Raw genomic sequence first — 24,275 nt, 5'->3', positions numbered from 1 at the left:
TCAGGCATTATGAAATTCTCAAGGTCATTGCTAATAAAGAGCAGACTTCAGTACATCCTCGCTCCTAACCCACTGCCCCCCTCAACATTGTCTAAAGCTATGATGTGCACTTCCAAAGCATGCTCAAAGGCTCTATTGACCGCCAAAGATCACCATTTGCAATTAGAATCATTCATCTTGATGAATGTTTAAGTGATAGAACGGACAGTACTGCATCCCAAAATTATGACAAGGGTCTTGTTTCTGCAATACAGAAACTTACAGGTTGAGGAAATGCTCAAGGTTTTAGGTTTGAATACCAGGCCAATAATATGGCTGAGAGGGGCAGAGCTTCAGCACCTTCAGGTGCCAAGGTGCTCTGACTTATTGGTGAGTTCAGCAGATGTACACTCGGAAAGTCAGAAAAGCGGTTGGCAGACAGGAATGCACATGAGCTCGGAGTATGAGCTCATAGCATTAAAACCCTGCCCGATGACAGACAGCACAGGGAGTTGCACAATATATGACCCTTCTCCATGCATGAACATTGCTTTCCTTCTACACTACACCCTCACTTTTTAAGAATGCAGATGAGCGAGAAGAACATCTCTGCCTCAAGGTTACACAGGCAAGAATAAACATGACATGACCCTGCAAAGCATGTGAATGAGGTTCCTTTCAGAAGCAAATTTAACATTCAGTTCGAGGCATCACTGATGTTGAGAATGATCTGGAAAAGGGTCACACACTGTGGTAATATGGAAGCACACAACATAGAAGAGGCCCATGATAGTGACACCGGCAAGAAGGGGGGAGTGGGGGTGGGGAGAGGGAGGGACCACAATCTCACACCTAATTGACAGCAATCCAGCTTATCATAAAAAAGCGTACACAAGAGGCAATGTGAAATTGGTACAATTCTATTTACATTTGTGAATATTATATACTTTCTATCTATATCCCCTTGCAGATTCCTTATGTGCTCCCACACATGCCCTCCCACATATTTTTGTATCATCAGCAAATTTGGATACATTACACTCTGCCCCCTCCTCCAAGTCATTAATATAGATAGTAAATAATTCAGGCCCTAGGACTGATCCTTGTGGCTCTCCACTAGTTATGTCTTTCCAACCTGAAAAAGACCCATTAATCCCAACTCTCTGTCTTGTGTGTTAACCAATCCTAATGCTAATACATTACCCCCAATACCGTGAGCTCCTATCTTGTGCAATAACCTTTTATGTGGCACCTTATCAAATGCCTTCTGGAAATCCAAACATACTACATCTACCAGCTCCCCTTATTAACTCTGCTTGTTATTATCCTCAAAGAATTCTAGCAAATTTGTCAAACATGGTTTCCCTTTCACAAAACCACGTTGATCCTGTTAAGTTGCATTAAGCTTTTCCAAATGTCCTATTTCTTCCTTAATAATGGACTCTAATGTTTTCCCAACGACAGTGTCGTGCCTTTTGTCTCCCACCCTTCTTGAACAGAGGCATCACATTAGTGGTTTTCCAATCCAAGAATCCAAGTGAGTTCTGGAATATTTCTACCAATGCCTCCACTATTTCTGCAGCCACTTCTTTTAAAACACTTGGATGCAAGCCATCAGGTCCTGGCAACTTGTCTGCCTTTAGTCCCACTAGTTTGTCAAATACTTTGTCCCTCGTGATAGAGACTGTTACAAGATCTTTCCTCCCATTAGCTCCTTGCTTATCTGATATCTTTGGGATGTTTATAGTGTTCTTTACCATGAAGACTGGTGCGAAATATTGATTTAAATTATCTGCCATTTCCCTGTTCCCCAATATCAATTCTCCAGTTGCATTCTCCAAGGGTTCCACGTTCACTTTAGCCACTCTCTTTTTATATACCCATAGAAGCTCTTGCTGTTTGTTTTTACATTTCTTGCCAATTTACTTTCATAATCAATTTTCTCCCTCTTTGTTAGCTTTTTAGTTATCCGCTGCTGGTTCCTAAGTAATTCCCAATCCTCTGGTCTGCCACTAGTTTTCACCGCATTGTATATCTTAGTTTTTGATTGGATACTCTCCTTGACCACCTTTGTTAACCATGGGTGGTTCATCCTTCTCATCGAGTCCTCCTTTTCGACCAGGATAAATTTTTGCTGAGTGTTATGAAATATCTGCTTAAATATCCACCAGCTTTAATGTTCCTGATCACCATCCAGTGACACTTGCTGTAATGCACGCAGGGTTATTAAGATTGGACTTAGCTATGATGCTTCCATGGCTTGATGCCTTGTTGATGCTCACTGTTTAGGTTCAAAAAAAGAATGGCCACTTGGATTAGCATTGGAGGGATGCAAATTCTCACGGAATCATATTCCTCTATGAACAAATACCATTAAGACAGGAAAAGATTGAAAACATAACAGAAAGCCTTATTCTCTGGAAAAATAATGAAAATACATAGCATTATACTTATGGGGTGCAAAAGCACCAATGGTGCTATTTAATAACTTCCAAAATGCAATAAAATTGAAAGAACATAAAATATATCCATGCTTTTGTTTAATCGCTTCATATAAAAATCTCTTAAAAGGTTTCTGAACACAATATACAATACTATACCATACATTGTGTGAGACTGAGAAAACATTAAGGAAATTGCCACCTGAAACATTGCAATGTTTAACAGACATATAAACCCATTACTCATGCAGACGTTCCAATCTGCTAAACCGTTTTCAACACAATTTGGACCAAAAGCTTAAATGTAGTTTACAAGATACTGACATCAGACTGCAATTATTTTTTTGTTTTGTAGCTTTAAGTTCTTAACAGTTATCCCAGACATTGCTTCACAGTTGCACATTAAATAGTTTTAGACTGTAATCTGTGGTGGACTAGTTTTGATAACTGAAAAAACCTTGACACAAATATCTGTAATTTCTGGGTTCCATATGTCTCTTTATCACTACTGTTCAGGTTGTACTATATTACACAATAATAAAAAAATCAATGGTAAGAAGAAGAGAACTCTCACCTGGAATTTTCTACACAGTAACACCACCTTACAGGCAATGTTAATGTATAAATTAATAATTTACAATAAACATTACAGTATGTACATGATATAAATACATGATTCTAGATAGAAATGAGCAAGCTCTAAGAATGTAATCAGCAGTGTTGTACAAAGGATGGCACACAAAATAAAAAATACAAACTGACGTAAAAGAATTTAAATACATCTAAATAAATTAAAGAGTAGGTGCATTTAAGTGAATAGCATCATAGTCCTATGTGATAACACTTAAAGATATTTAAATGCTCACTAGAGACTCCCAATATAACACTTGTTGCCATGTTACATTTTTTAAAACTGCAAGTTAGAAGCAGCCTACACCTAGACATCTTGTTTTTCTTGAACTGTAACACCATGAATAGAAACAATGAACAGTGGTGCTAGTGATTTTAAGGTATTAACAGAGGAGCAAGGTCTGACTGCGAGGTATCAGTAAGCCAATTAACGGCCTTGAATTATGTGACTATCCAGTGGAATATATTTCCCTTTGAAGAGGCATTTTAAAAATGTAGATTATTATTATGTCTAGCATTGATGGTGAGAGAAGCAAAGTGCTGCAGATGCTAGAAATCTGGATAAAACAGAAAATGCTGGAGATACTTGGCAAGTCTGGCAGCAAATCTGGAGAAAGAAGCAGGGTTAATGATTCAAGTTGATGAATTTTCATCAGAATTTTCATTCATTAGTTTCACATCCACAGGTGCTGCCAGACCTACTGAGTATTTCCAGCATTCTCTGTTTTCATTAATGGATATCAGGCTGTTTTGGCCTACCCCTGATCATACAATGTTCATTAAAATCAGTCTGTTTTAGATGTACAGACATGAAAATGTATGAAACCAAAGAGCTGAAATCTCCTCCCATTCTGTAGCTTTCATTTTGAAGAGCAGGTAGAAGAAATATTCACTATATTTCCCCCTCCCACAGGATAATTATCAGGCATTGAACTGGTTAGTTGAATCAAAATTCAAGAATAATTTGCTTCACCTTATTAAAGTCTATAGGTAGTAAGTCTTACTATTGAGTAATTTTCCAGCATGCATTCATGATTTAGAAAAACAAGAAATTACATTCTGAAGGATTTGAGAAATTTTATGCCAACTAATAAACTCTAATCAAATAGCTGATAGGTTACCATAGAAATTATAAAATTGTTTATGAAAATTTTGTCTTTACGTCAAGGAAATCCCAGCTCTCACTGATTTATCCATTTTGCAAAACTGGAGATTGTCATGGCAACATTTAAATGCCATTATAGAATGTTTCCAACAGATAATTAAGAAATAGTAGAGAGAAAAGTAATATAATGCAAATATGAATCTCATTAGCTGTGTTCAGTTCAGGTGATGTAGAATGTAGAAGCAGCATATTGTCTCTACCCTTTCTTTTTGATTTATATTTTTGTATTTATCAAGATAGGGACTTCAGTTCTCAGAAATGTAACACTATCCCATTTCAGGCACCCAGTGTTAACATTAAATATGGTATAAAACAAGAAAGCACCCTTGACCTTGCCTCAACAACAGGCCTCAGTCACTGACTCAGAAGGACATATCCAACTGCACTAATATGAAAGCTAAGTGCAATGATGGGGGAGCATGTGTTAGTTTTCATTATTATTCTATATGGATGAGTGGTCTTCCTCATTTGTGTGATCTCGAAAATCTTTTCACTTCCAAAATCAACCATTCCGGTAGCGTCTCAAAGTGAACTTGCCAATTTGGACCCAATCCTCTGGACTTGTAAGTAATTTTATGCTGTGTGACCATGGCAGAGTTGAGATCACCGCAAATTCACATCAGTTAGGACCCAGCAAAAAGAGGAGACTTTCAACCCAACAGAGTTGGATTTGAACTCAGAGGTGAAAAGCTGTGCTCAACCTTTTGGAACCACCCAATCTACCATCTACATCCTTTTAACTACAGACCGGATGGTGATTTGGGATTAACGCTTGCTATTAAATACATTTCAAAGGGATAATTTTCACATTGTGGTTAAATCATCCAATTTTCGTTATTAAGCAATGCTAATTTGCCTTTTCTCCTAGATGTAGGACTGTGGCAGTGTGTAATAAGCAAGTACTCAAAATTTCCCAAAATGTTATTTTTAAAAAAGCTAGGTATAAAACAGAACATGTTTATACGACTGAAAATTTTTTGGGATACTTTAAAATAGGCTATGAACAGTTAATCCATTTTAAACTTTAAAAGTAAAGATGCACCAAAGAATAAATTTTCAAAAGCAGTTTGCAGTTATTTGTAAGGTATTGCCATTCTATCTATGAAGGGAACCGGAAGACTTAATTCTAATTTATCTTAATCTTGAAAAGAATTATAAATGGATTTGTTCCTGTTCTGTTCTTTATATGTAGAAAAGTTTTGTTAGGACTTTAGTAAATTGTGTTCAATTAAATAAAACACTTTTGGAAGGACAAAAACATTTTTCAAAAGGCACACAGTCCTAAGACATAATTAACTGAACAAAGAACAGTTTCCTACATGAAAAGCTAGTTCATATTATTGAGACTGTCATACAGTTTCAGTGTCTTGCAGTACAAAATCTCTCAGTATTGTGTCATCAATTTGCATGCTTATCCCCAGTTAAATCTTAGACGGCTTTTGTCCAATAGTTTCAAATAAACTTGGCTTGCAATTAAGCCCACACTTCAAACCTCCTAAATGTTTAATCTACCTTTGGCCCTCCAATCTTGCCATCAATGTTAATTGATCATCTGAACCAGAGTGGTAAGCTTTCATTTGCAAAACCTTGGGTTTAAAACCAACATCCTAGGTTTTCCCCTATAGATAATTTGTGCATGTGACAATAAGTAAATGTCCACTTTTGTAGAGTATTTACGTATCTATAGGTGATGTGTCTTCAATGAGGGGATCTGCTTGTGTCTCTTCCACTTCAGTCTCCTGGCTTTCTGACTCCAGTGCGACAAATATTTTTGTTTCGCAACTCTGACAACTGCTGTCCTCCTCCCCCTGGCTTGTTTCCTCTTTCTCAGTCCCTTCTGAATCTTCGTCTTCTTCCAGTGTGAGTTCAAACTGGAATTTTTCAGTGGAATACTGCCCTTCTTTCTCTCGCTCATCAGGGGAAGGGGATGGGCTCTGAGGGATCATACTCTGATACCAATTTCTATTGTCCTCTAATGTGTCCAGTATATCCTGGGCATCAGGATGAACAAGGTCAGCCCATGTTTCCCATAAAGGGTGTGCAATGTAGTCGATGAATCCAACCTAAGCAAACAGATTGATATAAAAAATATTTACTACAGTCTCTAAACAAGTCAAAATGAAATTAATCCCATATTTTCACAAGATAAATTCTATAAACATTCCAAAAGACAGAGTCAGAGTATACATAGCAACTACAAATTATTCTTATGTTTACTGAATTTTGATATTACATTATTTGTATTTTAATCATTTTCTTAAAGTGTAACATAACACAGAGAAATGCAGTACCATGAGTATTGAAGAAAAAATGTTAGCCTATTGTTTCCGTCAGAATTCATCATCAGAATATGACAAAAGCTTCCTTTATAGGAATCACCAAGAAGGAACATGGAGAAAAGCATACAGGCAAATGAACAGATAATAAAAGATTGTTTTAAGGACAGATGGTGAAGGTAAAACAGGACCACCCCTTTTTATAAATCGATGCCACCTAAGCCACTTTCTCACTATATCACAGAAAGCAGAGAGTAGTGGTGAACAATTGCATTTCAGACTGAAGGGAAGTTTCTAACCATGTCAGGGATCGGTATTAGGACCACTGTTCTTTTTGAGATACATTAACGACTTAGACCTAGGTAGACAGGACATAATTTCAAAGTTTTCGAATTATGAAAAACTTGGAAATGTAGTTAAGTGAGGAAGATAGCAGCAAACTTCAGGAGGATACAGACAAACACTTGTGGCTGAATTTTATGCTGATCAGGTGGGCGCATGACCGACCCAAACAAGTGTGAAATTGCACGATATGATGTCGGGCAAGCGTCCCGACATCATCCCGCGCAAGCGCAATATTTTGGTCAGCAGGCACGCACAATAGTCAAAAGTGCACCTGCCAACAATTAAGCCCAGTAACGGCGCAATTGTCTGTCATTTTACATAGCCTGTCCAATCTCATGGTTGGTGGCTGGGTGAATTGGCCAGGCGGCCTTTACACTTGTCATCAAACCTTATCCATGGGTGAGATGAGGTTTCTGTTATTAAATAAAAGTAGAAATCTGTGGACAGCATTTTTATAATCCATGTGTTCAGATGCCTGATTGTGATGCTTGGAGATTTTTTTCCTGATTTTAAAAACTTTATTTCCTGGGTTTCGGGTCTTCAGCTCCCTGAAGCAGCTCTCTGCCATCAGGGAGCTTTTTGTCAGCGCTTGCCTGCGCCTGCGTTAATATCATCGCTCACCCTCCTCCTGCTCCCACTCCAGCAATACTGAGCTTTTCAGTGCGTGCTTCACACTGGCTGTTGGGCCCGGCTTGGTGGGACCACAAGCAGTCAGGGGCTGATTGCGGTTGGGCGGACTGTTTCCTGACTGCTCCCGGGCCCGCCGAGCTGAATGTGCAGGCCATCAATTTGGAAAACACATGAAATTTAATGCAGAGAAGTGTGAAGTGACATGGTTTGGAAAAAAGAAAGTGGAGAGGCAATATAAACTAAATTTTACATGAGTGAAGGAAGGATGCAAGAACATACAGACCTGGGAGTTTGCGCACACAAATTTATGAAAATGGCAAATTGTTAAAACTATTAAAAATACCTATGGGACCTTTTGCTTTATAAATAGAGACATAGAGAACAAAAGCAAGGAAGTTATGCTAACAACAAATTTGCCTACGAAGTTTTTGAACTCTTTTGCTTGACAGCTACAGCAGTTATTACCTACCTGGGATTTTTCAACTATTGCCGTGTGCTTATCACACATTGGGCTGATTTCCATGCCTCGCTCCCGTTCTTTGTCTCCCTGATGAAAGAATTCATCCATGATCCGATCTGTCCACTGCCTGTACAGCTCCAGAGACTTTGTGGGATTGCTCAAATCAGCACAGTGCACCATGTTACGAAGAACCTGGAACCAAAGTAACAGAGGACTTATTTATAATCTTCTAAAATAAAATATCACAGAACTACCTTATAATAGCACCATCAGGGGAGGCGGTAGTGTAGTAGTAATGTCGCTGGCCAGGTAATCCAGAAGCCCAGTCTAATGCTCTGGGGACATGGGTTTGAATATCACCATGGCAGCTGGGGGAATTTAAATTCAATTAATAAATCCGGAATTATAAAGCTAATCTTAGCAATAGTGAAACCATTGTTGTAAAAAACCGTCTGGTTCACTAATGCACTTTAGGGAAGGATATTAGCCGTCCTTACCTGGTCTGGCCTCCATGTGACTCCAGACACATAGCAGTGTGGTTGACTCTTAAATGCCCTCTGAAATGGCCTAGCAAGCCACTCAGTTGTGCCAAAACCACTACAAAGTCTACAAAAAGGAATGCCAAGCTGTGCACCATCCTGACTGGGAACTATATCTCACTCCATCCTTAACAGCACTGTGGGAGTACCTACACTATATGGAGTGCAGTGCTTCAAGGCGGTAGCTCAGTACCACCTTCTCAAGGGCAATTAAGGATGGACAATAAATGTTGGCTTAGCCAGTGACACCCACATCCTATGAAAGAATAGTAAAAAATAAAGACAAGCTTTCCTGGACCTCCTCTATTATAATGCTCAACAGGAGCAGTACAGCCAAAATTTCTGTTCAGCCCCAGGATTTCCTGTTCTGGACCATTCCTAGCACAGACTATCCCGTGGTAGGAGCATGAAAACAACATGATGATGCTGGCTTCTCAGGCTTCCAGTTAAGGCACAGGAAATGTCTGGCTGCTGCCTCAAATTGCTAGTCAGAAGGTCCTGATATGATCCTCAACATCCTGGTGGGAGGGGAAAGATGCAAAACAAATTATGATTCTAACCTGGATTGAAATTTCAGCCCCTCCCAGTTACCTCATGCACCCTTCAGTCAGCAGTGGGGAGAGATAAATCTATAGTGCTGTTTCTTCTAGGTGCCCCTCTCCTGGCGAGCTTTGCATCGCCGTCCATCCCCACCTTCTTGGTAAACCTCAGAAATCATGTTGCAACATTAAAAATAAGTGGAGATTTGGCAATCCGGGTCTTCCCCCTTTTCAGTCAGGTTTGTGCTTTGTGCCCAGGAAATCTAGGAAAACTAGGCAGTCTTGGTCAGGATGTTTCTCCCTGGGCTATCATTTCCACTAGTTTTCATGCCTTGCATAGTGATTCTGATACAAAAACTAAAAATAATTTAAATATAAAGCTTTTCAAAAATTAGGGACAGTTTTATTCTGTAAACTACTAAAACACATCCTATAGATATAATTTCAAGTACATGTCAATCAATTACACGTCAGTTCGGCATGCTTTGTCCTTGTACTTCTCTAACTCCATGGACAATTTTTATTATTTAAAATTTTATTTCACTTTTTTAAAAAACTTAATCAAAAGTTAACTTCTATAATTTCTTAACCTTTATTTCTCTCAGAAATTAGGTTTTAAATTTTCACTTTCCTGTTTTTCTGGCTTCACCTTCCATTTCTGAGGTGGGCCATTTAAAATAGGTAAGTTTAATTTGCTGAAAACTGATTTAGAAGTTTGCTTTCTAACTAGTTAAAAGCCCAGAATCTATAGATTGACCTGGCTGTATGCCAGAGGCGGTTATGTAATGGTTTACTGCAAATGCAACAAATCAACTCTTTTTACTGGACTGGGCGTCTTGTCCTACTGTAATGCTGCCGAATATGAGGATGTTCAAGTAAAAGTAGGACAGATGATTTATGTGGCTGTTGCCAATCAGTTTTTATAGTCCATACTATATATCCTTTACAGCACAGGCATCTGAGTGCTGTGCATGATGGTACACACCTGTATTCTATCTGTGTAATTGTCAAGTAGTAAAACACCCGAACTTGTCACTTTCTTTGTTTCCACCATTGTCTTGAGGTCTGCTAATAAGGTCATGTGTTTTGACATGTCAGTGGCCAACACCTAGAAAGGAGAAGAATATTGAAAATTTGAACAAATTAATGCAAGTTTCAAATCTTCTCAGACGAGGGGCAGGATTTTCCAGCCCTGCCCGCCACCGGGATTGTCCGGTCCCGTTGGAAGTCAATGGACTTTTGGCTGGGTCGCCACATCCTCCAGTGCAGGTCCTGCCACGGTGGGGCCTGAAAATCCCGGCCAAAGACTTTTACCAAGTCAATTTTCAACAACAAGTCCGTGGACCAGCTTGCTTACCATCTCAATAACCATCTTCCTCAGCATCTGCCGCTGTTTCTTGGTGAGATTTTGAAAAATGTCACAGGAATCTTCCTGCAGCAGTTTGAAACCTACAGCCAGATGGTGGTTTTCTAACACAGACTCGTCGTTGTACATCAGTGCTAACTCAGAATCTGAAAAAACAAGGAAACACAGTATACATGGTGAAAAGAAGCTGAAAAGCCCCTTCTGTTGTTGATTCTATGTGAATTAGGTAACATGTTTTGTTGAAAGAATCAGTGCAGGGCATTAAAGCACAGGCATGCAACATTACAGATGGAGCAACAAAAGCATAATGCTGCTCCTCCCTCTCTAGTGAATTTACAGGAGACTCTGCTCAATGGGTGGGGTTGGGGGGGTGGGGGTGTTGTCGTCGAGGAAGGGAGAACAGAAGTCAAACTTAATGAGCAGGATTTTCCAGTTGTTGGGTGGGCACAGTGGGTGGGCCCAGGAGCGGCTGGGAAACGGCCTGGCCAATTAACGGCCAGCCAGAGTGAAAAGCGTGCTGAGGAGCTCAAAGCTGCCGGGATGGAGGCGGGAGGAGGGCGAGTGCAAAGGTCTGCGCATGTGTGGGGGAGCGCGCACTGAAAGCTCCCTGAGGGAGCTGGAGAATTGTGGATTCCAAAATAAAGATTTTAAAAATGATAGAAACATGTCCCCACATGAAGGGGGACATATTAAAAATGATGTTTAAAAATTTTTTACTATTTTTCAAAAATCATTCTCATTCTGCCCACGGATGAAGTTTCCTAAAAAATGCAAAGGCCGCCTGACTGATTTGACCACCCGCCAACCATAAGGTTGGATGGGCAGCGAAAAGTAGGTAGAACTTAATTCATTAAGGGCCTTAATAGGCCTCTTAATTGTTGATGGACACACTGCTGACTCCTGCACACGCCTGCTGACCAAAATATTGCGCGAGTGCGCAATGACTTCAGGACACTCGCCCGACGTTATCGCATGCTATTTTACGCTTGATTGGGTCAGGCACGTGCCCACCCGCGGGATGTAAAATTCTGCCCAATGTTAATGCTTCCTAACAAGGAGTGTAAAGCCGCACTACCAGAACCTCCAGGCAGACCACCCGTCTCAGCCTTTAAGCTTATTTGCATTGGCCTAATGATACCTGCTAGAACTCCCCAGCTGTAAAAATGAAAGATTCACACAGGCATTGTAATCAATATGCCACCGGCATCAACGCTTATGCCCTGACCCTTGACTCCAACAAAGATATTAAGGAAAAGTTCTATTCAGACCTTGATAGAGCTCTCACTGCATCCAAAAAGAAGACAAGATGCTCCTTCTGGGAAACTTTAATGCCAGGATTGGCTGTGACTCCACTGCCTCAGCAGAACCATTGGGAAAAACGGGGTGGGAAAAGCCAATGCAAATGGTGTCCTCTTGCTGGCAAAGTGCTCAGCCTGACCTTGCTATAACAAACACCCTCTTCTGCCAGAAAGACAAATACAAAACCGCATGAAAGCATCCTAGCTCAAAGAACTGGCACCTCCTGGATTATGCTCAGATCAAAGATGTAAGTGATGTCTTTATCATTCAATTCATGCAGAAATCTGGTGCCTGCTGGACAGATCATAGACTTATTCAATTGGTAAATTGGAGGTGGAATATTTGGCTGACAAGATGTGGGTTGATATGAGTTTTGTTTTGACAATATTCAAGGACAGGCTGAGTTTCTTGTGTGCAGAATTGAAGAGATCGAGAGTGGCTTGCACCAAGACATCGCAAGGCACAAAAGTCCAAGGCAGAGAAGATCAATGTCTCGGTCCTAAAGCAGCCTAACTGAAAAGAATAATTCCAAGTGCCGTTCATGATCAACTGGAAAATCTTCACATGTTCAACTCAATTCTAGAACACTGGATCAAAAAAAAATCAGATGCACTAGACTCTTCTGCCCAGACCACTGGATTCAAGCATTGTTGTCACCAGGACTGGTTTGATTAAAACAATATTGAAATATATGGCCTCCTAGAACAAAAACAAGCACAAGCAACCTTTATTGCCTGGCAGAACAACCAAGGTCGCAAGTCAAGACGACAATATTCCAACAGCTCAATGCTGGTGCCCAAAGACAAATCCAAAAGATAAAGGACATGTGGTGGGAAGAGGAAGCCTAAGAGATCCAACAATATGCTGACCTTCATGATATCCAAAGGTTTTTGAAGCCACCAGGACCATCTGTAGAGCAAGGTCAAATGGACAAATTCCTCTTTATTCACAGGATGGTGTTTCTCTTCTTAAGGGTGACAATGCCATCCATCAATGCTGGAAAAAAACATTTTCAACAACTCCTCAACTGTGAATCCACAGTGACAGCTGATACTCTCCAGGCTGGACACCTGGTTTGTGATGCAGAGTGACGCCAACAGCGTGGGTTCAATTCCTGCACTGGCTGAGGTCATCCATGACGGCCCCACCTTCTCAACCTTGCCCTTTGACTGAAGTGTGGTTACCCCCAGGTTGAACTCACCACCAGTCGTCTCTCTCTAATGAGAGAGCAGTCTATGGTCCTCTGGGGCTATGGCAACTTTCACTTTTATTTTATTCCCCAGAACCCTGTGGCAGAATACATAGATCAACTGGAGAGCTGCAACAAGCAATCAATTGGATGGAAAACAACAGAGCCTGGTGGACTTTTGTTCATATCAAGACTCCATGCACTCATCCTATGGATTTGGGAGGAAAAGGACACTCCCCCTCCCCCACTCCAGACAACTTCAGGAATGCTACAATTGTAACTAACTTCAAGAAGGGAGATAATCATGCTGTGGAAACTATCAAGGTATTTCCCTCTTGTCCATAAGCAGGGAAACTCCTTACACACATTCTCCTAAATCGCCTACTTCCTGTGGCTGAGGAAATCCTCCCAGAGACAGAGTGTGGCTTTAGACCATCCAGAGGAACCTTTGGCATGGTCTTTGTTGCCAGACAAGAAAGATGTCAAGAACACCAGGATCTCTGCATTTGTTGACCTGGCTCAGTAAATCACAAGGTTCTGTGGACTATGTTCCAAAGATTTGGATGTCCAAGAAATTTCATCGCAATCTTTCAACTGCTTCATGACAATATAACTGCGACTGTCTTGATTGAGAGATCTGAAACAGATGCCTTCATAATCCGGAGCTGGGTCAAACAAGTCTGTGTGATAGTCCCCATACTATTTATAATCTACCTGACAGTGGCTATTTACCTAATCAAACATCAACTGCCCTCCAGTGTCAGTATTAAATACAGCCTAGATGGGAAATTCCTAAACCTGTCACCTCCAAGCCAAAGCTAAATTGACCAGTATAAACATTAATGATATACAGTTTGTGAATGACTGCAGTGTTGTGGCCCACTCTGTACCAGATTTGTAATCCACTCTCGATCTCTTCAATTCTGCACACAAGAAACTCAACCTGTCCTTGAATATTGTCAAAACAAAACTCATATCAACCCACACCTTGTTAGCTAAATATTCCACCTCCAACATATGCTGATTGAGACACTATGGAATATGTTGAGCACTTCCCATATCTTGGCAGCCACCTCTCTCAAAAGGCCATTATTGATGAGGAGATCCAACATTGGATCAGCTGTGCCAGCTCAGCCTTCTACAAACTACAGTAGTGAGTGTTTGACAACAAAGACCTCCGCAAGTCAACAAAAGCCCAAGTGTGCAAAGCAGTTGTCATCACCATATCCTGTTCTTAGGAAGACCGGGACTGTGTATCAGTGACACATAAGCGTGCTAAAGAAATTCCAACAGCAATAACTCTGCTATATCCTGCATATAAAATGGGAGCACAACTAATGTCTTTTTGAAGCCAGCTCCACAAGCTGACAGGCAAAACTCCTACAAAATCAACTTCAATGGATGGGATATTGTGTCCAGGTGGCTGAAAAGCATCTCCACCACCAAGTCCTGTTTTCTCAACTCTCAAATGGCCAACCTTCTGGGAAGAGAAAGAAAATGCTTCAAAGACACTATGAAACTCTCCTTGACGCACAGTAGCATTCATTATGAGGAGTTGAATTGCTGCCAACTATTCAAAATGTTAACAACGTGTCCATCAAGGTACATCGGGCTTTGAGTCACAACGTCTTATTGATAAGGCAGAATGGCAGCAGAAAAGGAAAGAAATGGAAGCAAATCCTGCACACTGGATCCCACTATCACATGGGACATCTTGCTCGATGTGCCCAAAGATTTCTGGGTGAGGAATCGGCCTGCTCAGTCATGCAAAGACCCATGGCAGAAACCTACGACTTTGCATAGACGGCACCTTCAAATTGAGGGAAGCTGCATGACAAATAACACCTGTGCATGGGGCGGGGGGGGGCAAAAAAACCGATCCTGCAACTTTGTAAAAAAAAAAAAGATTTTTTATATAATTCAAATGTTCATTCCTGTTCTGATAATAGCACATCTCAAGAGCTGTATAAACAAAAACTCAATTAACCTGGAGGTTCAATTCCTGGCATGAGATTGCTGACCTCACTGGCTGGTGATAGCCATGCTACAGTTGCCCTCAGGCCTCTGGACAGAGTTTTGGGGAAGCGAGGGGTCGGAGGGCAGAAGGTGTAAAAGCTGGAGCTCCCACTACTGAAAAACCACCTTGCTGAAAGGTGTTAATTTGGATGTTTGGTGAGGCAAGATCAGGCTCTCCATAGTCAGATAAGCTTGATGAAATTAACCATCAAGGCTACCACGTAAATAACATCCAACTACACGAGGTTCAGAAAGGTGGTTAGCATGTGTGCATCTATACCTTAGTATCAGTGTCATTAGGAAGTGGCAGAGGGGGGGGATGAAATTCCCCCAGGATTGAAACAACTCACCAGGGACAAAAAAATGTAATTTATTGGAAATACTGCTTGAATGATTCTTGTTTAGAACTGAATTAATGACATAATGTAAGCATAAAGATGATGAATCTTAACAGATTCCTTTACAAACTGAGCCCACTTGGATCTAATTTAGAGATTTTCATTTTGATTGCTCGCTCCACCTACACAAAATGACTCATTGCATCCACCCGGTGTTAAAACAGAGAAATTGGGATAGAAAAACAATAATACACAAACACAATAACTGCCAATTCCATGTATGTGTGACATATAAATTATCCCAATTAAAGATCTTCTTTGAGAAATCAACAATGTTCCAGGAGCTAATGTGTTTTATAATTTTTAAAACTATTTATTTTTCATATGCTTTCAATCATATAAAAAAATTAACTAATTCTACATGCAGTTATCTGAACTTACTTTTCTACTTAAAATAATATGGCATAATGGGTGACAATGCACATTGATGCAATGATGTAAAGGCTGAATGGGCAGTGTCCATGATGAGAAAGATTGCACACGGTTTGTGGTAGAAACTCAATGGTCTTTGCTCATTCCATGTCTCTTAGTTTGAGGGCAAATTTGTTCTCTTTTGTCAAGTCTAGAACTGGATGTCAAAGATTTCCCATCCATAGTGCTACAAAAATGGCATATTTCAAAGATTGGTCTACATGATGTAAACAACAATGAGACTATTAATTTCAAGTATGATAGCCAATCATATGATGCAGTAATGTAATGATGTTTAATATTTTCCACACAACTGTGCAAGGCTATGGTATGCTGAGCCATGGTTCCTGTAATTCCACACAACTGGAAAAATAAATATCTGCTTTAAAAGTAAATCTTTGTTTTCCCAAAGTTCAATATGATTTTTCAGTAATATCTCGGCAATAGTGACAAGAGAAGCCTTAAATTTGATTTCTATTCTGTGCTGAAGTGGCTGGTGTAGGTTGGGATAGCAATGTGGATGCTAAAGTTAGCTTTCTTACTCCAGGGTTAAGATGAGGGAAATCAAATAGCCACTCATTATTCATAATCAAGACTCACATTGCATAATGTCAATAGGACTAAGTAATAGAGAATTTCTTGTCTTTGTTAAACTGAAGTCTAGTGGGGATTTACACTTTCTGGATAAGGAGTGAGTGAGGGAAATTTAAGAAATTTCCTCCTGGCCAAAAGCCCAAAATTCCTCCCATGGAACAGATTACAGATGAGAGTTATCACACAATAGGTATGAGTTCTACCTGTTGATACATGGGTGATTTATTTTATGCAAAGCATCCTGACAAACATTCACCCAATGTGGTAAACACACAATATATAAATGATAAATAGAACAAAAAAGGATCATTTTCCATGCTATAATTCTCCTCTCCTTTAGATGCTGATCTACACTGCATTCTGGGTGCACTGTGCAGCACTCTCTCAGTACTGCACTGGAGTGTCAGCCTTGATTTTTGTGCTCAAGCACTGACGTGGGATTTGAACTCAGAAACTTGTGACTCAGAGGTGAGAGTGCTATCAACTGAGTTGTTGCTGACAAATGTTAGAAAATGCAGTAAAATAAAAACAAAATAAACAATAGGATGGTTGAATTTTTTAATGAAATTAGTGCTCATCCATTTGGTTACTTACTGGTGTTAATTAAAAATTGATTGGAGACACCAGGATGATCCACATCATGGATTGCAGCTGCAAAAATTGCAGCAAGAATCTCAAGATCTGTGAACACTGCCTAGAAAAGAGAAACATTAAATAAATGTGAATGAGCTATGAAAGACAGAAATAATCACACATCAATTAATAAAAATTCTTAATGTGTTTCACATCAAACACCACTTTGCAAGGATTAAAAACCAGAGGGATAGTCTTCCTTGGAAAATGCTCGTATCCACTTCTGCATAGTCTGCTCAGAGTGGCGGAGGCCAGGTTACTGCCTAGTCCAGGAAGACCAGAGAAGAAAACTCATGGAGTAAAAGAAAATATGATGATACCCTCAAATTTAAAAAACTTATAAGCAGACCTTAACAAATCCTAGTGACATGATTGATATTACCTCTATAACATTATGTGTTGATTTCATATTAATTGGTCTCTGGAATGCCACTAAATAGGTATCAAAAACAGTTTCCATTTATGCTAAAAGATTTTAGCATAGAAAGTTGTTACAAGGCACTTATTGTAATTGTGTAACCTGATAGAACTGGTGGGATGAGGGGGGTGGGGGGTGGGGGGTGGGGTGGGCGGTGGTGACCAAAAGTTTAGTCCAAAAAGTGAGCATTAATATTAAAGGTCAAGTGAGAATTGGCAAGCTGGAGGGGTTTATTGGGGGAATGTTAAAGCTTATGGCCTAGCTGCCAGTGAATGTGCACAGTGAATGCAGGATAAACAAGAGGCTAGATTTGAGGAACACAGAATTCTTGGAGGATTGTAGGGCTACAGAAAGTTACAAAGGAGGGGAGACCATGAGAGATTTAGGCACAATGATAAGAGATGTAAATTTAAGGTGTTGGGGGGTGGGGGGGGGGGTCGGGGTGCAGTCAAAGAGCCAATACAGATCAGTGAGCACAAGTGATGCGTAAGTAGGACTTGGCATGGAATTGGGTATGGGCAGCAGAGTTTTGGATGAGCTGAAATTTATGGAGGATGGAGAGTGAGATGCCACCCAAGAGAGCATTAGAATAGATTAATTTGGAGGAGAAAATACATAGATGCAAGCTGATGGTCTGAGGCAGGGGGTGGAGACCAGCATTATTACAGGTTTGGAAGTAGGTTTTTTTTGTGGTTTTGGAGAATATGGGGAGTTAGAAGCTCAGGGTAAAATAAGATGCCCAGCTTATGAATAGTCTGGTTCAACCTGAGACAGCAGCCAGGAAATGAGGTGGAATTGGTGGTGAGGGACTGGAGTTTGTGGTGGGAGCTGAAGTTGATGACTGTACACCGGACATTGGACGAACAGTCTGGCAACACAAAGGTAGTGGAGGAATCGAGAGAGCTGATGGCAATTTAGAGCTGGGTATCACTAATATGCAAGTAGAATGTGATAAATCTTTGAATGATGTTGCCAAGGAGTGGCATGTAGATGAGGTAGGGGAGGGGCCAGGGATACATCCCTGAGGAACTGCAGAGATAACAGTGCAAGATGAGGAATTCTCAGCGAGAAACTTGGGAGTCAGGTGTGTAGGGGTGGCAAAGAATGATTATTTTAAAGGTGACGCAAGATAGGTGGAACAAAGGAGGAGAAGGTATCAGAAGATTGGTAGAAACAATCCAAAGTGTGATTTAGTACTACATCACCACTGCAGCAGTTTGGATGGGACAAGTGTTAACAAGTATAACCAGGTGGGGAGGATTCAGTAAGGGAACAAATGTGGCTCAGGTTTCAGCCAAATCCAGGATGTCAATTCATTCATCCATTGTTAATGACCTTGTTCAAGAGTAAACAAACATCCAGGAAGATAATGTGGGAGGGCGGTGAAAGTTGACAGAGTCAGAGATGGTAACGGATTGGGTGAGCAGCATGAGAAGCAGATTGGTGAGGTTAATACCCCCAAGTGAATGCATTGCCTAAGAAGGTTAGCGAGAGAGGAGGACAGGGCAGTTGCGTTTGGTGCTCATAGCAAGCATTTGATGGATCTTAAGCAGATTACTGAGGCAAATGCAGAGGGTACATATGAGTTTATTCAACTTTGATGCAAGTGAGGGATAGTGGCAGGAGAAAAGGGAGTCAGAAAAATAGAGATGAATTGGTGGGGTTGGAGGAGGTGCGGTCGCAAAGGAAATAGAAGTAATGGGTTCAGGTCTGCGGTGGCAAACTATATGTACATGAATTTGGACACAGCAGGAATTCAGGTTACATAAGCAGACTAGGGGAAAATATCCTGGTCATAATCAGAGGTCAGGAAGCAGACAATACGAAAGAGACCAACATTTGAAATCTGAGGTCCTATGATGAGATGGAGTTGACTTGTAGACAGAGTGGGAGTCAGTATAGAGCATCCAGTGTCTGGATTCAGAGACAGCTGTGCAGAGGAGATGGATCCATAAGCCATTCAAGCGGTAGAGTATCAGTAGTTGTGCAACTAGAGAATATCCAGTGGAATCAGATGGCCAAGGAAGAACAGTGTGCCATCCTTGAACCTGCAGAGATTGATCAAGGGGTCCAGTAGAGGTCCATAGAGACCTCAGGAATTAGATATGCACACTGAAAAATCAGGCATACCAATGCGAATTAAACCCATGGACCAAGAAGAATGAAGTGCAGGGAGCCAGGAGTGGGTGACCGATAATTCCACAGGATCAGTGTAGAAAAGGGAGGTGAAGAGGGCATTGGGAGAAGCAGCAGGAACATTAGGACCCAGTCCAAAATAGTAAAGAGATGTTCTTAAGGTCAAAGAGTTAGTGGAGAACAATTAAACAAAGATCATTCAGCAGCATGGGTGTAGAATTCAGAACTGATTAAGAGCCAATAGGAATGAATTAATTCTAGCTCATTGTAAAATTAAAATTCCCAATAAAGGAGTGGGATTCTGATCCTATAGGAGAGGGCCAGGTACTTGAATAGAATATAGGTTAATATTTCAAATCAAATTCTTCGTTAGAATAGTTCTGGTGAAGAATCCCAAATGAAATGGTAAGCTACTCTTTTCCAGATGCCGTAAATCTCCAGTATTTTCTACTTTTATTTCAGGTTTCTAAAATACATAGAATTTTTTTCTGATATGTCATTTTTAGTGGTATGGTTGTTATTGAAAGATTCTTTAAAATATAATAAATTTTTAAAAACTATGGCAACTTTCATTTGAAAGTCTTTAAGGACATCTATTTAATCTGCCCACAGGCACACACAAACATTAGTCCCATCCAGCTTTGCTTTCTAAGTCATGAGAGTTCATGTGTAATGTTTGACATTTCCTCATCTTGGATAAACAATCCTGAGTCCCAGGATGATACTGATGACTATCTCTACTCTGTCCTTATTCGCTGAAAGAAATTATTCCACTGAACTGGAAATTATGTTGAAATGCATCGCCCAAGGGTTTTCCTTAATAGCTGGGGGAAGCTGCAACACAACGTGTTACTGTGTGACACAGTCCTGGAAGATGTCAGGTCCTACCCCTGCTCTGTGTTGAATTAAGGTGATCTCTGCTAGATCGAAAGTGGGAGGACCATATTTTGCTTCAATGTTCCTGAGCTTTGGAGGTGGTGTGTGGGAGGGGGAAGGGGAGAAGTTAATCAGGGACTGTATTCTGATTTCTATCTAATGATTCCTATTGTAAAGATCGTAAAGAATGGGAATAGGCAGGGTCAAGTTTAGTTGTGATGTTGCACACAGCTGAATGGCCTGTCAACACTCACTGTCCAGGCATAAACACAAAGACTAGTGACTTAGCTGACATACCATCACTTTGGGAATTGAACATCTAGCATGAACCATTAGCTCAGAAAAGGAGTGGAGAAAAGAAAAATATAATTCCGTACAAAAGTAAAATACTGCAGATACTGGAAACCTGAAATAAAAACAGAAAATGCTGAGCAGGTCAGGCAACATCTGTGGAGAGAAATAGAGTTAAAATTATAGGTCAATGGTCCTTCATCAGAATGATAAATCCATCATTGGATCAGGAAAATACAATTTCAACAGTTGTGCATAATATTCCTGTGACAATAATATGGGCTGGGCTGTCACCCCTCTGAGTTTTCATTTGATGAGGTCAAAATCAATTAAAGCAAACATACATTCTTTCAACTCAAAAAGTCACATTCTTCATATGGAAAATCACTATTAGGTTACTCAATTGAGGAAAACCTAATTTTAAAAAAGCACATCGTAGGACATCAGCAAGGTTTAAATAGTAAAAACAAGTTGCATTTATAAAGCACTTTCAGAGCCTTTGTCCCAATTTCACAGCTAATTAATTCCTTTTGAAATGTATTCACTGTTGTTCTGAATGCAAACAGAGTAGCCACTTTGCCCCAGCAGGAACCCACAAACAGCAATGTCAAGAATAGTTAGTTGGTTAACCAGGTTTTGGTTCAGGAATGAATGTTGATCAAAATGTTTGAAGAACTCCCTGCTCTTTTTCAAAGTGTCACTGGATCAGTTAAGTCCACCTGAACATCAAAAAATCACATAACTAACAATGTATTCCATCATTACAGCACTAATGTTGTCAGACTAGATTATGTGAGGCTTTTAAGCATACAGATTTTACTCAGAGGTAAGTGCCACGAGAGGTTCTGGGAAAGAGATAGAAGAGGAGAAGGTGCAATAGTTAAAAGCAAAAAACTGCGGATGCTGGAAACCCAAAACAAAAACAAAAATATCTGGAAAAATTCAGCAGTCCAACAGCATATGCGGAGAGGAACACAGCCCAATAGTTCTTGATTTCAACATTTTGAGAACTTGGGAAAGTAAAAGGGCATTTGAACACAGAATGGTTCAGTCCTGATTCTCAACATCACAGTTCAAAGATACTTCATTGGCTGTGAAGCACTTTGGGATGTCAGCAAGTTATGACAGGCTCTATATAAATGAAAATTATTCCTTTCTTGGTCTTTAAGGTGTACTTACGTCTAATGCCGGAGTAGAAAGAAGAATGTGTGTTGATTGCGCAACATCAGCAGCATGTAAGCTGTTATGGTAGGCCACATCCCCATGGTAATGGTCTTCCAGTGTCATGATGTACGTTACAAATGTGTCAACAGGGATCCTAAATGTCTTCAGCAAATCCCGCTCCTGTTGAAAGTTATTTACAAAATGCAAATTTTACTTTTTTGTGTAGAAAGCATTTGTACACCAAGTTAGAATGAATTAGAAGATAATTCATATTGTGCTACAGTTCATTGAAATTTTTCTTCTGCAGAAAAAGGTCTGTCTTATATTTATTAACCTATACAATGAAATGTCATATCCTAAAGTTCGTGACAATTAGGCCAGAAATAATTAGTATCCTCTTCCCACTTGACCTCACTAACCTGGAAGATAGTGTACATAATACAGGTGAGTGGTCGATTGTTTGAAAACTCTGCCACTTTAAATATGTTAAGGCCCCACTTATTCAGGTCATCCAACTCCTGCAAAGACAAGGTGAAATACAGCCATTACTAAAGAATGCCCAAAATATTCATTAAACTTCATATTGAAATATTACATTTCAACACAAAATTCCCCTGTTGTTATCCAATGCATTTGACTGTAACAATTACTTTTATAATGGAAGTGTTATTTTAGGTGATTTGCTACTGAGATTAGTCATGCTATTTACGTACGAGTGCAGATTGTGAATGTTGATATGTTGAGCATGGGGTGGGGATGAGATGAGCCAAATCCTTTATTGACACAATGTTTGCACTTTGCGTAAGGTATGTTGCATAAGGATCATGAGTGGGAACCCTGATTTCTCCTTCTTTCGGCCAGGTGCTGAGACCAACTGTTGCACTCTCATTGCTAATCTAACTAGGGTCAGCTAAATGGACCAGGAACTGAAATGTGGAACCTTCCCTGTACTTATGGTTTTATCTGTGCTTCCCTATTAAATTGTTCAGAATACACTGCCATCACCCCACCACCCAGCCCCATTTTACATCCTCGTGAGAAATTATCTCTGATTTACTGACTTTCCTCTAAAAATCGACATTACAGCAATCCCAAAACCACAGCCATGTCCATTCTCATTCTGGTTTTCTCAGAGATTAAAAAAAACAAATTAAGTGCCAAAAAGCAGGCTATGTGGGGTCCTTATTCTACAGTTCTTAGGTCATTAATATCTGTTGGCCTTCCTCACTTATCTTTGTGTTCGGTTTGAGCATCAAGAGATGAAGAGTTGAAAGGGATCTCTAAACCACACTAAGTGCAAACATCTTAACTGGGATCAGCATAGTTAAAAAAACATTCAGAATGACTGATACCACAAAACTGACAGTGGGGCATTTTTACTTTCTTTTCTGAAATCAATTTGTTGATTATTTGTTCACACCTTCCAAACCCATGACTTCTACCATCTAGAAGGACAAGGGCAGCAGATGCATGGGAATACCACCACCTGCAAGCTCCTCTCCAAGTCACATAACTATCCTGACTTGGAAATATATCGCAGTTCCTCTGCTGTCGCTCAGCCAAAATCCTGGAATTCTCTTGTTAATGGCACTGTGGGTGTCCCTACAACACAGACTGCAGCGGTTCAAGAAGGCAGCTCACCACCACCTTCTCACGGGCAATTAGGGATGGGCAATAAATGCTGGCCTAGCCAGAGATGCCCACATCCCATGAATGAACATTAAAAAAAATACATTGTTGTACATTACTAGCATCAATAACAGCCATCCTGATGCTTTCATTGTGAGACTTTGGAAAATAGCCCATTTTCTCTTTGTCAGTTGTTATTAAAAGCATTAACCACTGTGAAATTGAGCTTTGCAGACTTGTAAATCTCCAAGTTTGATTCAATTCATTGCTAACTCATCTAATCTGAAATAATGTGTTGCTAGGATGTTACAGTTAGTTTCAACCTTGGAATAAAAGGAGAACATTTCAGGCAGGATTCCCACTCCTGACTGTTACCTAGTGACAGCTGCTGTTTGGTCAGGGCAGCTGCAATGCACCACCACAATCAAATAGTTTGCTGATACCCACTGTCTAAACTTACATGTGAAGATTGTTCACTTGGGCAGAGTTCTAAGGGAACACCAACTACCCATGCATGAGTCAGAGAAGGGGAGAAACACAATGATAAAAGAAGGCTTGTTTATAAACATTATGCAGAAAATGGCTTAGATAATGGGATCGAGAGCCTCAAATCCAAATTTGCAGATAATGCTAATAGAGATAGCATTTTAATGACAGTGTAGATAAAAGCACAGGATTATAAAGAGATATTGATATATTAAAAAAATGGGCTAAACTGTGGCAAATGAATTTCAAATTAGGCAAGTCTGGGGCCATCCACTTTGAAGTGCTTGCTAAATGGTGGAAAACTACAAGGACTAGAGATTCAAAAGGACACTTAGGGGTTCATGCATATAGATCATTAAAATGTC

The 24,275-nt window shown here is 40.2% G+C and overlaps 1 protein-coding gene across 3 annotated transcripts in view; it reads right to left on the bottom strand.

Moving 5' to 3' along the window:
• Positions 1-2,432: 2,432 nt before the first annotated feature.
• The window catches only part of pde4ba (phosphodiesterase 4B, cAMP-specific a), a 753,168-nt gene continuing 731,325 nt past the window's right edge, over positions 2,433-24,275 (bottom strand). For all 3 annotated transcript variants that reach the window (XM_041207962.1, XM_041207961.1, XM_041207963.1), the window contains 7 exons: positions 22,215-22,313; positions 21,811-21,975; positions 16,872-16,971; positions 10,362-10,516; positions 9,990-10,112; positions 7,936-8,118; positions 2,433-6,278 (listed from right to left, as the gene is read on the bottom strand). In XM_041207962.1, the coding sequence (XP_041063896.1) occupies positions 5,889-6,278; positions 7,936-8,118; positions 9,990-10,112; positions 10,362-10,516; positions 16,872-16,971; positions 21,811-21,975; positions 22,215-22,313 (1,215 nt within the window). In that variant the 3' untranslated portion in view covers positions 2,433-5,888. The remainder of the gene's footprint in view (positions 6,279-7,935; positions 8,119-9,989; positions 10,113-10,361; positions 10,517-16,871; positions 16,972-21,810; positions 21,976-22,214; positions 22,314-24,275) is intronic.

Source organism: Carcharodon carcharias, chromosome 16, assembly GCF_017639515.1.
Source record: "Carcharodon carcharias isolate sCarCar2 chromosome 16, sCarCar2.pri, whole genome shotgun sequence".
In the NCBI taxonomy this organism is placed as follows: Eukaryota; Metazoa; Chordata; class Chondrichthyes; order Lamniformes; family Lamnidae; genus Carcharodon; species Carcharodon carcharias.
Note: the sequence above shows the minus strand (reverse complement) of the source record. Positions and strands in the feature narration are given on the sequence as shown.